General features: G+C 34.8%; 1 protein-coding gene across 1 annotated transcript; it reads left to right on the forward strand.

Moving 5' to 3' along the window:
- Positions 1-935: 935 nt before the first annotated feature.
- Positions 936-4,382, forward strand: LOC111896756 (probable protein phosphatase 2C 23). The gene is made up of 4 exons (XM_023892742.3): positions 936-2,752; positions 2,831-2,944; positions 3,513-3,777; positions 4,046-4,382. The coding sequence occupies exons 1-4, from the start codon at positions 1,154-1,156 to the stop codon at positions 4,159-4,161; spliced, it is 2,094 nt and encodes a 697-aa protein (XP_023748510.1). The 5' UTR covers positions 936-1,153; the 3' UTR covers positions 4,162-4,382.
- Positions 4,383-13,257: the final 8,875 nt, after the last annotated feature.

Genomic DNA, 13,257 nt, shown 5'->3' on the forward strand with positions numbered 1-13,257 from the left:
AATTTGTAGATTATTCAAGATTGTAAATACAGTAGCTTCAAACATCAAGATCACACAAAATTGACACAATGGAAAGAATTCAAGATTGTAATCAAGTATAAGTTTCAACACATTATTGATATTAATTACAATTTTTTAAATCGTGAATTAATTACAGTTTTTTAAACCGTGAATAAATTACAACTTTATGTGTAGAAAACAGTAAAAGTGTATATTTTGATACAAAAGGCACTGAATAATACAAAAACAATTTGAATTATTCAGATTTCAAAATCTTTATACCATGATATCATGTTAATTAATTCACAGTTTGAAACATCAAGATAGTAGCGTTTCTACACATTAACGTGACCAAATCAAAAACACCAATAACAAAATTAAAGAAAGAGAAAATAGGAATATGATAGCTTATTGTTTACCTGATGCGTGAACGTGATGCGATAATAAGGAAGCAACAACCGATCAAAAGTACTTACAGACAATAGCGATCGGAATTAAAACATGGAATTGAAACCAGGTTGCGATCGTATGTAAGCGATTATATGTAGTATATGATTTTACAAGTAAGGGCATTATTGTCTAATACATGTCTATTTTCAATTATAATGAATTAAGATAATTAAAAAGAATTATAAATCAACAAAAATCATTAAAAAAATATATATATTTAAGTATATATATGATATTAAAAAAATATTATGAAATACTAATACAATGTTTGAAATTTAGCCGGACAAATTTATAAACGAAATTCTCCTTAGATTATATATTTAATCGACCACGTTAGATTCCAATTTCTTAAGTATTTAATTAAAAAGTAAATAAGTTTTATTACCCTGATTTTTTAATTCAGTTTGTAGTCATTATTCTAAGTTCAAACAAAAATCAAATTGTTTGAATTTTGTCTTTAAGGCTTTAAAAACCTCCGCCCTGAAGTCAACCTCTCTCTCTCTCTCTCTCTCTCTCTCTCTCTCTCTCAACATCCTTTTAACACAAAATTCTTCTCTTCCAACTAAACCCATATCTGATTACCCCCAGGGAGATCACACATTTACATATATACATACTCACATCCAATTTTTCTCATCAGTTTTAGTTCATCTTCCTGTTTAAGCAGAGCACCTTAGCTTTATCCTTTGCCGGAAAACCAGTCATGGGAAACGGGGTCGGCAAGCTGACCATCTGTTTCACCGGAACCGACATCGTCCAACGGCGGAAAGACTTGGCCTTTGTTATCTCTGACCCACTAGACGATCTTGGTCACTCTTTTTGCTATGTAAGACCTGATCAATCTTGCATCTCCTCCTCCAAGGTCCATTCCGCTGAAGAAACGACAACGTTCCGGTCAATCTCCGGCGCCTCTGTCTCCGCCAACACATCCACGCCCCTATCTACCTCTTTCCTCGATGTATACTCTTACAACACCAGTGATAAGGCTTCCGCCTTCGAAAGCTCCACATCCTTCGCATCAATTCCTCTCCAACCTTTGCCTAGAAATTCAATCAATTCGGGTCCTTTGCCGTTTGGTTCGGGTGCGTATTCGGGTCCTATGGACCGAGGGTTTGTTTCTGGCCCGATTGAGCGGGGATTTCAATCGGGTCCCCTTTTTTCTGGTCCTCTCGAGAAGGGTAATCTCGATCAGTTCCAACGAAGCTATTCCCATGGGGGTTTTGGTTTCAAACGCAGATCGAGAAAAGGGAATTTGATTCGGGCAATCCAGAAGGCGATTTCAATGACTTTTACAACCCGTGGGCAAAACTCGACTGTCGCTCCGATCACTAAAAACCTGGGTCATTTGAAGGATCATGATTGGAATGTTGGGTCTGCAGAGAAAAATAACGAATTGACTATCAGCAGTATTAATTTAAGCAGCGAAGGTAGTATTTTGGACGACGATGATTGTTTGAATCAGAGCCAGAATCTCCAGTGGGCGCAAGGCAAAGCAGGAGAAGATCGAGTGCACGTCGTTGTATCGGAGGAACATGGGTGGGTTTTTGTTGGGATTTATGATGGATTTAATGGACCTGATGCCCCTGATTTTCTGTTATCGAATATGTATGCAGCTGTTCATAAAGAACTCAAAGGATTGTTATGGGATGATCAAACAGATGCATCGAATTCAACTTCTTCGGGGCAATCCTTAGATGCAGTCGACTCTCATATTAATTCTCAACCTCAAAAAAATTCTTCATCAAGATATGTTCATCAGCAGGAGAGTTACCCATGTGCAACTGAAGATCTCGAGACAAATTCACGAAAAAAGAGGAGCAAGATTAGAAATCGCGGGGCGGCTAAGAAATGGGAGGAGAATCAGAGGCGGTGGAAGTGTGAATTTGACCGGGAGCGATTAGAACTTGATCGAAGATTACGAGAACACATGAATTCAAACGGTTCAAATTCCATTAACCATTCAGACGTTTTGAAAGCTTTATCTCAAGGCCTAAAGAAAACAGAGGAGGCGTATTTAGATATTGCAGACCAAATGCTTGATGAAAATCCTGAACTAGCTTTAATGGGCTCCTGTGTTCTTGTCATGCTAATGAAAGGAGAAGATGTTTACGTGATGAATGTTGGTGATAGTCGTGCAGTTTTAGCTCAGAAATCCGAGCCAGATATCTGGAGACAAGATCTAGAAAAAATAAACGAAGAAACATGGTATGATCTTGAAGTTTTTGATGCTGATATTGCCACCACAAATCCAAGTTTAACTGCTTGTCAACTTAGCATGGATCATAGCACTTCCATTGAAGAGGTAAAATAAATAAATAAATAAATAACTTCAATTCCAACTTCTTTTAACCTTACAGACTCATTAATTAACTTTCTGCAGGAAGTAAAAAGAATAAAGAGTGAACACCCTGAGGATGCATGTGCAGTTATGAATGACCGAGTCAAAGGCTCACTAAAGGTCACTCGAGCTTTTGGTGCTGGTTTTCTTAAACAGGTAATTACTAATTAAGAAACATATTTTGATTTAGATAAAATCTTAGTAAAAGCAATGTGGGATTGATTCTTGATGGTGCTTCATAAAGCTAGATTCTCATATTTGTTAGAATAAATGAAAGATTGGATATTCTTTAAGGAGTTATACCTTCATAGCTCTTTTCCAATTTGTTTAAACCAAGTTGCTTTCCATTTTTGGAGTTGTTGGATTCCCTTTGACATTTCTACTTTTGTACACATGAATAAACTTAATCCAAAACTGATTGACTTTTCAAATAATCATAGTTGACTCGGTTAATCCCACCTTAAAATTTAACTTTTATGTAGCTATATTATTTATCGATGTTATTATTATTTCAACCCCTGGACTTGGCCCACATCGCTCCACCCTAGGAGATGTAAATCAGGTACACAGTCTGATGACTCAAATCAAACCCTTGACCATTCTCTTATTTCACAAATTCTAGATACAATTCAAGATTATAAAGCTCCATACAAATGCTCAACTTTACTTTCTTGATTTGATATTTGATGCTAAAGTCTTTTTTTTTTTTTTTTGCTTGTTGCAGCCAAAATGGAACAATGCATTACTAGAAATGTTTAGAATCGATTATGTGGGAACCACTCCATACATAAATTGTCTCCCTTACCTTCATCACCACAAATTAGGGCCAAGAGATAGATTCTTGATATTATCCTCGGATGGGCTTTATCAATATTTCACAAACGAGGAAGCTGTGTCTGAAGTCGAGCTTTTCATTCAATGGTCACCCGAAGGTGACCCCGCCCAACATTTGGTTGAAGAAGTTTTGCTTCGCGCCGCCAAGAAAGCCGGTAATAATCTCAAATTAAAAAAAAAAATTGTAACTTCACAAAAATGTTTAAAAATCTAAGTCTTATGCAACCCTAAACTGGCCTACACTGCCCTAATTTAAATCAGTTACACAACAGTCTGTTAGATGGTTGATATAAGGATCAATGTGTACAAAGTGCCCAATCCATATCGGACTTAAAAGATAAAAATGTTATATTGTGGCTGCTGAGACTCGAACCCTTGATTTTTTTTAGCTAAGATCTAACTTTTTTTTGTTGTTGTTTATAGGTTTGGATTTTCATGAATTGTTGGAAATACCACAAGGCGATAGAAGGCGTTACCATGATGATGTTTCGATTATTGTGATTTCACTTGAAGGAAGGATATGGAGATCGTGTGTGTAATCTTCACATATTGTAAACATAGAAATTAAGAAATAAATCGGTTACGTTGAAAAATAGGTAGATACGGACAATTTTTCGATCGGTCTTTTTGGTGGTGAAAATTTGTAAAGATGTAAAAACTTTGGGCCATGTTAATTAATATTAAACTGTGGTGTACCAGAATTGCAAATATTGTAATAAATGAGGGGTTAAGTGAAAATACAAGAGTTTTGGTCAAATTACTAGAATGTGTTGGATAAATGAAAGTTGTTGTCAGCTGTGATGGTTTTGAAATTGTCTGATCAAATAAATGGAAGTCCATTTGGAGACAACGACTTTAATTTGGTATTAATTTTGGTCAAACAAACCGTGTGGATGGAAACGTCAAAGGGTTGACTTTCTTCAACAGAAGACTTAGACTTTTGTATTTGTTTCTACACAATGTTTTCCCCATATTTGAATCCATTGTTGTTTGGTCGATGAGAATGAAATGAATGATCAAATAATCAACAAATAATGAAATCTTATTTTATAATAAAACATAAAAAATTACATTTGTTCTTATAGATCAATGTCTGTGATCTCTGTTAAACATGTACGAATAAATAAGAGACCTAACTATTAGAAGTTAATTTATATATTACGTAAATCAGATGCTGATTTATTTTATAACATAAGCTCTTATAGTTATATACTAATTTTATAAATGTATTTCTTCAACTACTAATTGATAAAAGATCGATTTAATTTTTCATGTTTAGATATTAACCATTGACAATATCCTTCTGTATCCTTTATTTGCTATAACATGCTAAAAGGTTGGAACTAAATCCAACCAACTCTATCATATGTGATTTGATTTGGTTGGTTTCAAGATTTATTTAATTATTAATATGAATAAAATCAAATTCTTTTAGTCAACGAATTTAATACAAGTCGATCTATTGGAACTCAACAATTTGCAAATCGCAATGATATATCAGAACAACTAGTCTTGATGAAATATAAAGCTTTGTTAAATGTTGATACATACAAAACTTGATTTTCTAGTAAACGGATTGATATAATACAAAATGAATTACTCAAAACAGTTAAAGTGGCCTTCAAATTCCAAATAGCCTCATTAGACCTACATGGGAAACTCAGAATAACTAGCCTTGATGAAATATAAAGCTTAGCTCCTATTGACCTAAACTATATCCGTTACAAGCACTTGAGCCTTGGTCGAATTACTTGGAACGTGTACAAGAAGATCGGATCTAGAAAAAAAAATGGTTCAAAGTTTTATGTGAACAATGAAAACCGGTATTGGCCCATTGCAAATCGGATTTTGTCCGGTCTAAGAGTAGGTAAAATATGAGAAATTAAATATCCCTCTATTTTTCTTTCTATCTATATGAAATGATATTTGTCTTTGTCATTTTTTCATATAAATAGTAAGATAAATAGGAATCAAAAGTTAAGAGAATATTTAATTTCTCGTAAATTATATATGATCCTAGATAACAAGATTTGGATAATTTTGAAACCGGATTTTAAAAATATGGATAAAAATTTTATATTTTGTTTTCTTCTTCAATGTATTGTGTTGAACTTGATTACACGGTTAAAATTTAACGAATATTTTATGGTATATCTGATGGGTTTTAGCCATAAGAACTTTCCTATGTGCGCATGCAAAACCCTAATGCTTGGATCTAGGCTTTCTAATAAACATGCTTTGAATCCAAGACTTCTAATTACTAATTAGGTTAAATAACAACATTGAAACAGATCTAGAATCATACCTTTGAGTTCCTTGTTGATCTTGAGGTCTTGGAGCTTCTAGAGTCACAAATGTCACTCCTCTAATGGCTTACAAACACCAAAGCAAGGAGGATGATTTGGGAGAGAGGAGAGGGGAGGAATTTCGACCAGAGTTCTCTTACTTAATCAGAGGTGTCGAATTCCCTATGCCATGGGGTCTATTTATACTTGTAGACTCCTTAAGGGTTACAACCTAAACCCTAATCGGATAATCTTCTCTTAAGGCTATCCAAATCCATTCCTAGATAAGCATATGGACGATTTTAGCTTTCCTAAAGCTCTTAGAATCCGTCCAAACCATATCCTAATGGATTTACAGTCTAAAGCTTAACTATCAAACAATTGACAGTTTATACCCCTTTATTTAATTAATCTCTTTAAGTCACCAAATTAATTCTAATTAATTCTATGACTTATATTAATCAAATAACAAATATATTATTCATTATATTATTCTCATAATATATTAATAATATTTATTCTCTCTTAATAAATCATCCTATCAAGTTGCTATGGTGAAGGCAACCCAAAAGGACCATGCACAACCGGATATAGTTACAGCCTTAGACACTATTCCAACAATATCATCATAAACAAAACTCACTATTTTGTTATGATAGCTTTGTAATTAACAAAGTTTTAATGGATAGCTTTATACTTTTAATTTGAAAAAAAAATGGTCTTTTGTAGTCATACCGGTCGTTTAAGGGGTAAAAAAACAATTGTGGGTGTCGTGCCCATTTTATTTGTTATATGAGTTTGATAAAAATAACTGATTTTTTTTTAAATATATGAAATTACTTAAAAAGACAATTGTTTAAAAACGATAAATATATATACATATATTTTTAAAGGCAATTTTGAAAATTAATTTAAAAAGTTCAATAGTTTTTCTTAAACATTGCATGAAATAGCTTTTACATTTGGATTAAAAAAACAAACAAACTAAAAGCTAAATGTGCATACTCCAAATGAAGCTATTTGTTTAAGTTGAGTTTTTTTTTTTTAAATTACAAGCTAGAAGCTCCTGAACGCTCGCCACCAAAACAAATAAAAATTTGATATTCCATATATTGTTGCAACCTATCTAATACAATAGATTGGATTCAAATTTAATCTAGGTTTTCCCCAAACCAAATCCAAATCATATTTCAAATAATTTAACAAAAAATGATTTGGATGTACATGTATGGTTAGACAAGCCATTCCATTACAATAGGTATAACATACCATTTTCTTTTTCTCAAAGTTGTAATTGAAATAAAGTAATCTAACCCTTATAAAAGAGTATTATAATAAAAATAACAACCATAATATTTTTTTGAAAAATAACCACTTTCTCCAGAATATCATATTCCGGAGTAGGTATGATCATTTCAAAGTTGGGGTCGTTCGTAGGTATTGGGTCCGAAATCTGACAATCGTACGTTCTAATTGACAAAATGTATTCATGACTATGGATGCCAGAATATGATATTCCAAAGTACTTATGCTCATTCCACAGTTGGAGGTGGTAGGTAGGATTTGGGTCCGGAATCTGACACATCGTACGCTCCTAACTGAAAAGTCTATTCCGGAATGTACGGACATTCTAGAGTACTGTTTCAGAGAGGTAAAATTAGGGTACTTGTGTTCTTTATTCCCTACATGAAGTATGTTTGTTTGTATGTTCATCAACGTTCTTTGGTAGTTTCCATAATATAGAAGAATGAGTATTTAAACGAATTTTTTTTAAGTGCCAGTTTGTAGTGGATGGAAATGGCAACGTAATACGGGATCTATGATATATATTGCTCCAAACTATACATGCTTTAGTGTAGATATAAGCAATGATATCATCTTCATTAGGTTAATTACGTCGGTTGCATCCAAGTCCAAGTTACACACTAATCAAATACGTCAATCTTTTTAATGTCCTTGATCAAATATAGTTATGCAGATTCTTGATGATAGTGATGTCAATTATTTTCTTAATTTTGTTAGTAGTATGTCTCCTAACACAATACAATTGTTTGTTGTTAATACTGCTATGGAAAGTAGTATTCAAGGATTTGCCGATGAAAATCTTATGGTGGAAATGGATCTTCCGGTGCTGGAAGTAACAAAATTTGTAATGTGTTACCTATGACAACCAACCATGTTCCTTCTTTTAATGACCCTATAGATGGGGTGATTATATGTATAAAGGTAAGTCTGTTGATGATGCTTATCCAACATTTGATGTTGATTAATCTGCAAATGATCAGTAAAAACTAATGTTGTTGGTTGATGATTATAATATAATTCCACATGGAGAGCTAGTTAAACATTTTCAGAGTTACACTGAATCCAATAAGGGTGATACTAAATATGAAGAGGGGGTAAGTTGAGCCCTTAAAACCTCGAAAACCACAAGAGGAAAAGTTTCCTTATTATTTTTTGGATTTTGAAGAAACACAAACCACCCATTGGGGTATGCATGAACCTTTACCATTTCCGAAATTAGCTCAACAAAAATGTAAAGGTGCAACAACCCACAATTATACTTCCTATGTGAAGTTATTCCGACTCTTCAAAAACAAAGAAGAATTTTTTTCTTAAATTAGGATTGAAATGTGTTACTAAAGGCTTGCAATATAAAGTGAGAAAATCTACAAAAGACGGGTTTGAAGTTGTTTGCTTTGTGTAAAATTGTGACTGATGGATACGAGCAATAAAAGATAAAAATATTGATACATTTCAAATGGTTAAACTATCAGAGAGCCAAACTAACTCAAACACACAACTACGTCCCCGTCATCGACAAGCTAACAAAAAGGCATTGAGTGACTTCTTGAAATGCATATTAGCTGATAGTACATGTAATATGTTGCGGGGGGAAACAAATACAATGAACTTTAAGTAACCGTCTTTGTAACGTCCCGATTTTCAAACAGAAATTTTCATTAAAATATATCAGAGTATGATTACATTTGTGCAGAAACATGTTGCAAATGCATATGTGTACAGTCGAACCTTGCCTTTCACATGAGTACTTGAAAAACATTTATTTTCAACTGGGTAAGCACGAAGCTTAGGGGTCGTTTGATAGTTGCTAACTGTGTTAGAACTGACTGAGTTAGAAACTGATTGGGTTAGAAGTTCTGACTGAGTTAATTTCTGATTCAAACTTGTTGTTTGATTTTATATCTGACTGACTAGCAAAATGACTATATTACCCTCAAACTATATTTTTTTTTATAATGGACACTTGTATACTTCTTAACACTTGTACACTTCACACATTCGGTGGTTTTCAACATACAATTAACCGTAAAGAAAATGAGATTTGATCAAACCATCTGTATAAAAGAAATTTGATTACATCAAACCATAAAAGAAAATTGATCAATCCATCAATTTAATCAAACCATGGGTCATGGGTGTATTATAAAATCATAAACCCAAAATCAAAAGAAATTTCACATACAATCAAAATTAAATTCATATCAATTTGATTTAACAAGTTAAAAAAAATTATATTAACGAGAGCTGCCATAAGATCTCAAAAACTTGATCAAACCATCAGAATTTTACAAACAACAACAAAAAAATCTGAACAATCAACAGCAACAAGCACATCAAACGAGCACAGCAAGCAGCAACAAAAAATCTCAGCAACAAATCGAGAATTTAAAAAACTGAAGTCATTAAATCAAAACAGTGGACAACCATCGGCACATGTAAGCAATTGATTTGCCAAATTATCGTAATCACATCACATAGAAGAAAATCAGATTTCAGTTAAATCAGTCGGCGACCAATTTGAGTTCCAATTGTATCAGTTTACGATCCCAATTTGACAAATTCGTGTTCTAGAGTCGAACAATTCTCGATCCCAATTGAATCAGATACAAAATCGGGATCGACAAATTTCACGTTGCAGGTCGCGTATGCAGTTTTTCATCTTGGTGACTATGGAAGAAACTCTGCGATTGATTGTAGGAAACCTGCGTTCTTGAACTTTTGACATAGTACGAAGGAAGCAACGTGAAGGGCATAAATGAGAAAGACGCAGGATGGACTAGGTCAGCAATCTTTCAATCATGGACCGATTAAGGAGCTAGGCCAGTGATTGGTGACCAAGTCAGACATTTTCGGGCTTTAGCAAACGAGCGGATCTGGGCCGAGTCAGCCAAAATTGATGACCGGATCCAGTCAGCTCATTATCAAACGGAGCCTTAGTGAGTTCTCTAAGATATCATATACCACAATACATATACATGCATACAAATGGGCCCCTCCCAACATACATAACGAGCCCCACCCAAACTACATCCTGGGCCCCGCCTGACATATATTACCATACATAAAGACTACATATTAGGTTCTACTGATACAGACACATAGAAGCTGTACTATCAGCTCTATTTTACTAACTCTTACATCTGAACATACATGGATATGTATTGTAACACATGATATAGTGAGATGACTCACCTGGACAGTTACTCCGACGATTGACCAATATCCCTCCGGCGTAACAGGTAACGCGTCTAATATATAATATCCTAGAACGTTATATCTTATAAGTTCCCAGGACAATCTGATTATGAAAGTTAGATCCATCACTAATCTTAATGAATACTGAGAGTTATATCAAATAAGGAACAACCAGGTTGAACAGTTGGGGTGCATGCTCATTTTGGCATATAGCTTTTCTGAAATCCAATAAAAAAACAAAGACAATAAAAATGAAGAAAAAGAGAAACACAAAAAAAAGAACAAGACTCCAAGTTCAAGACTTCTCTTCAAAAAAAAAAATCAAGCAGCACAGAAGACTGAAGACCAAATAAAAGAAGTTCAAGATTGAAGATTTAGGTTGTTAGGTTTAGATTTAGGTTAAGTAGAATTTTTATTATTTTATTTTATTTTTGATTTTTGGTGAGAAAAGGTCCCGACGATGAGACGGTAGACTGTAAAGGACAGTACAAGTGAGAAGCCTCTGAAACCGGATGTTTGCCCGGAGGCCGTGCTGCAAAGCCCTATTCCGTTATTATACACTTTAGCTTGACATATGTAGGAATCATAGTGTGTGAAGAGATGCCTTTCCTTCATGCATTATGATCTGCATTGGTGATTAAAGTGCCTCCCCCACTGGGCGCATCTCTGTTTCCTTTTTCTTGCACACCGCGACTACATCCAACCGTGATCTATTCGCCCATCAAGTGGTTGAGAATGTGGTTTATGGCTCTAAAGCGCGGAACATTTTGAAGATGCGTAGGGTCCATGAAGGACTAATTCTGACCATGTTGACTGATGTTGACCAAGTTCTATGGTATCTTTCTTTTTCTCTTTTTAGTTTAGATCATCCCGAGCTCATTTTAGTCTTGTTCTAACTTGAGGAAAAGTTAGGTTTAAGCTTGGGGTGATTTGATAGCTTATTTTATTTCCTTATTTTTATTAGTTTATTTTAGATTTTTAGCTCTTTTTATTAGTATTGCATTATATATTCTTTATTTTCTTTATCATGGATCGTATCAGGGACTTTTTATTTTGCATGAGGAATCTTACAGGGTTTTGGAGCTTATCGCGATTGTGGATTAGAGTGAATACGGACTTGTGGGCTCTCGAGGTGCTATTGGGCTTGGCGGATCCATAAAAGGAGATTTGGGCTTAAAAAGATAAAGGCTTGGATGAAGTGGGCTTGTGAAGATGGATCATGGATAATTAATTTGGGCTTGGAGCATCCATTTTTGTAACTAAAAGATGATTGGCTAGTTTAAATCACATGGATATGGCAGGGACCAAAGGAATCTTTGGTAGTAGAAGGGTGGAGTGGAGGAATGAAGGACCAATAGCATTATAACAACATTTGCGTGGGTGAGATTTTCGTCGCGCGGGTACCCGCGCAACTGCCCAGTTTGGGCATTTTAGTCATTTCGCTTGCCATTACCTTTGGGGATCAGATCCATCAGCTAGACTCTCGATTTTTCACCATTGGAGACCTGTAGGAATTTTGGAGCTTGAAGACTCATTTCTTTTCATCTTTCCAAGATATTGGTAGTTTCTTTATGCAATTAGACTTTTGTGATTGTTTTTCTATTTCCATGAGTGGCTAAACTCTTTATATCGGTTAACTTTGGTTAAAACCTTTGAATGTTTGTGGGTTTTTGAAGGATTCATGCTAGATTATCAATTATCTTATGTTTATGGTTCTAGATCATATTTCTTATGCTTGTTTAATGATTTGATCATGAGCTTGGCACTTGAATGAGCTATTGTTAGTTTATTTCTTTGGTTTTGCATTGAATCATTGAATTAACTTAGAACAAGGGCTTTATGATGGTAAAAATCATCTCTAGTTTATGAATCATAGCTCCTTTATGGATGTGTAAGCATTGACATCCTCTAGGAATTGGGGATTCCTTATTTCTTAAGGCTAATTAACTTCTTGGGTTCAATTGCTTCGATTAAACCCTTGATCTTGATTTAGAAGGTGTGATGTGGGCTTCCCCAACCTCCATACTACCTAAGAGGAATCTTGGCATATCATGCTTCATGATTACTATAACCAATTTGGGATGAATGATAAGCTTCATGTTGAATCCTAATGATAAACACACAAATGTTCATTGTGTTGAATTGCCTTAGTTAACAAACTCTCTCCAATATTTGAGCATCTCACTATCTTGCTTAATTGCAAGGTTTTAGTTATTCAAGTCTTTTAGTTTTCAACTAATCAAACACCCCCACCCCCACCCCCCCTTTTAGTTTAATTGTAGTTAATTAGTTTATTTACAATAGTTCTTTTAGATTTCATTGGTGATTGAATACAACCATTTCCTCGAGGATCGATACCCCTTTTTACCATTATATTACATTTTATTTGCAAACAAAGGGTGTAATTTGCTTGGTGGACTTGACATCCCACCACCAACAATGACCTCTGCTGCTTCCTTTGCTTCCTCCGCCATAAGTTGAAAGGCTCGCCCTTTGGCCCTTTGGGCTTCAACTCTACCTTGTTGTCAATCAATTATCCTTAAATTTGCAAGTGTTGGAGCTTGCATTGTGCCTGTTTGATTTAGAAGAGGCAGTTGGCCTTGATGTGACCTATTTGGTTGTAGTGGAAACAGATATGCACTCCATGTGCTTCATGCTTACAGTCTCGACTGTAATGTCCATCCTTGCCGCACTTAAAGAATAACAAAGCATGGCAAGCTCCTTCATGGGACATCCCACACTTATTGCACCGTGGACCTCTCTGTCCTCCAGACCTTGATTTGTCGGGCTTGAACTTCTTCATCGTTGGCCGTGACAGAGCTGGAATCTGCCTCTTTCCCGTTCGTTGAG

This window comes from Lactuca sativa, chromosome 8, assembly GCF_002870075.4.
Source record: "Lactuca sativa cultivar Salinas chromosome 8, Lsat_Salinas_v11, whole genome shotgun sequence".
Taxonomy (NCBI): domain Eukaryota; kingdom Viridiplantae; phylum Streptophyta; class Magnoliopsida; order Asterales; family Asteraceae; genus Lactuca; species Lactuca sativa.

Excerpts from the sequence above, each read along its gene's own strand:
- LOC111896756 (XM_023892742.3), top strand. The coding sequence starts at position 1,154 with ATGGGAAACGGGGTCGGCAAGCTGACCATCTGTTTCACCGGAACCGAC. Across the intron at positions 2,945-3,512 it reads GTGCTGGTTTTCTTAAACAG|CCAAAATGGAACAATGCATT; the intron begins GTAATTACTAAT and ends TGCTTGTTGCAG. Across the intron at positions 3,778-4,045 it reads TCGCGCCGCCAAGAAAGCCG|GTTTGGATTTTCATGAATTG; the intron begins GTAATAATCTCA and ends TGTTGTTTATAG.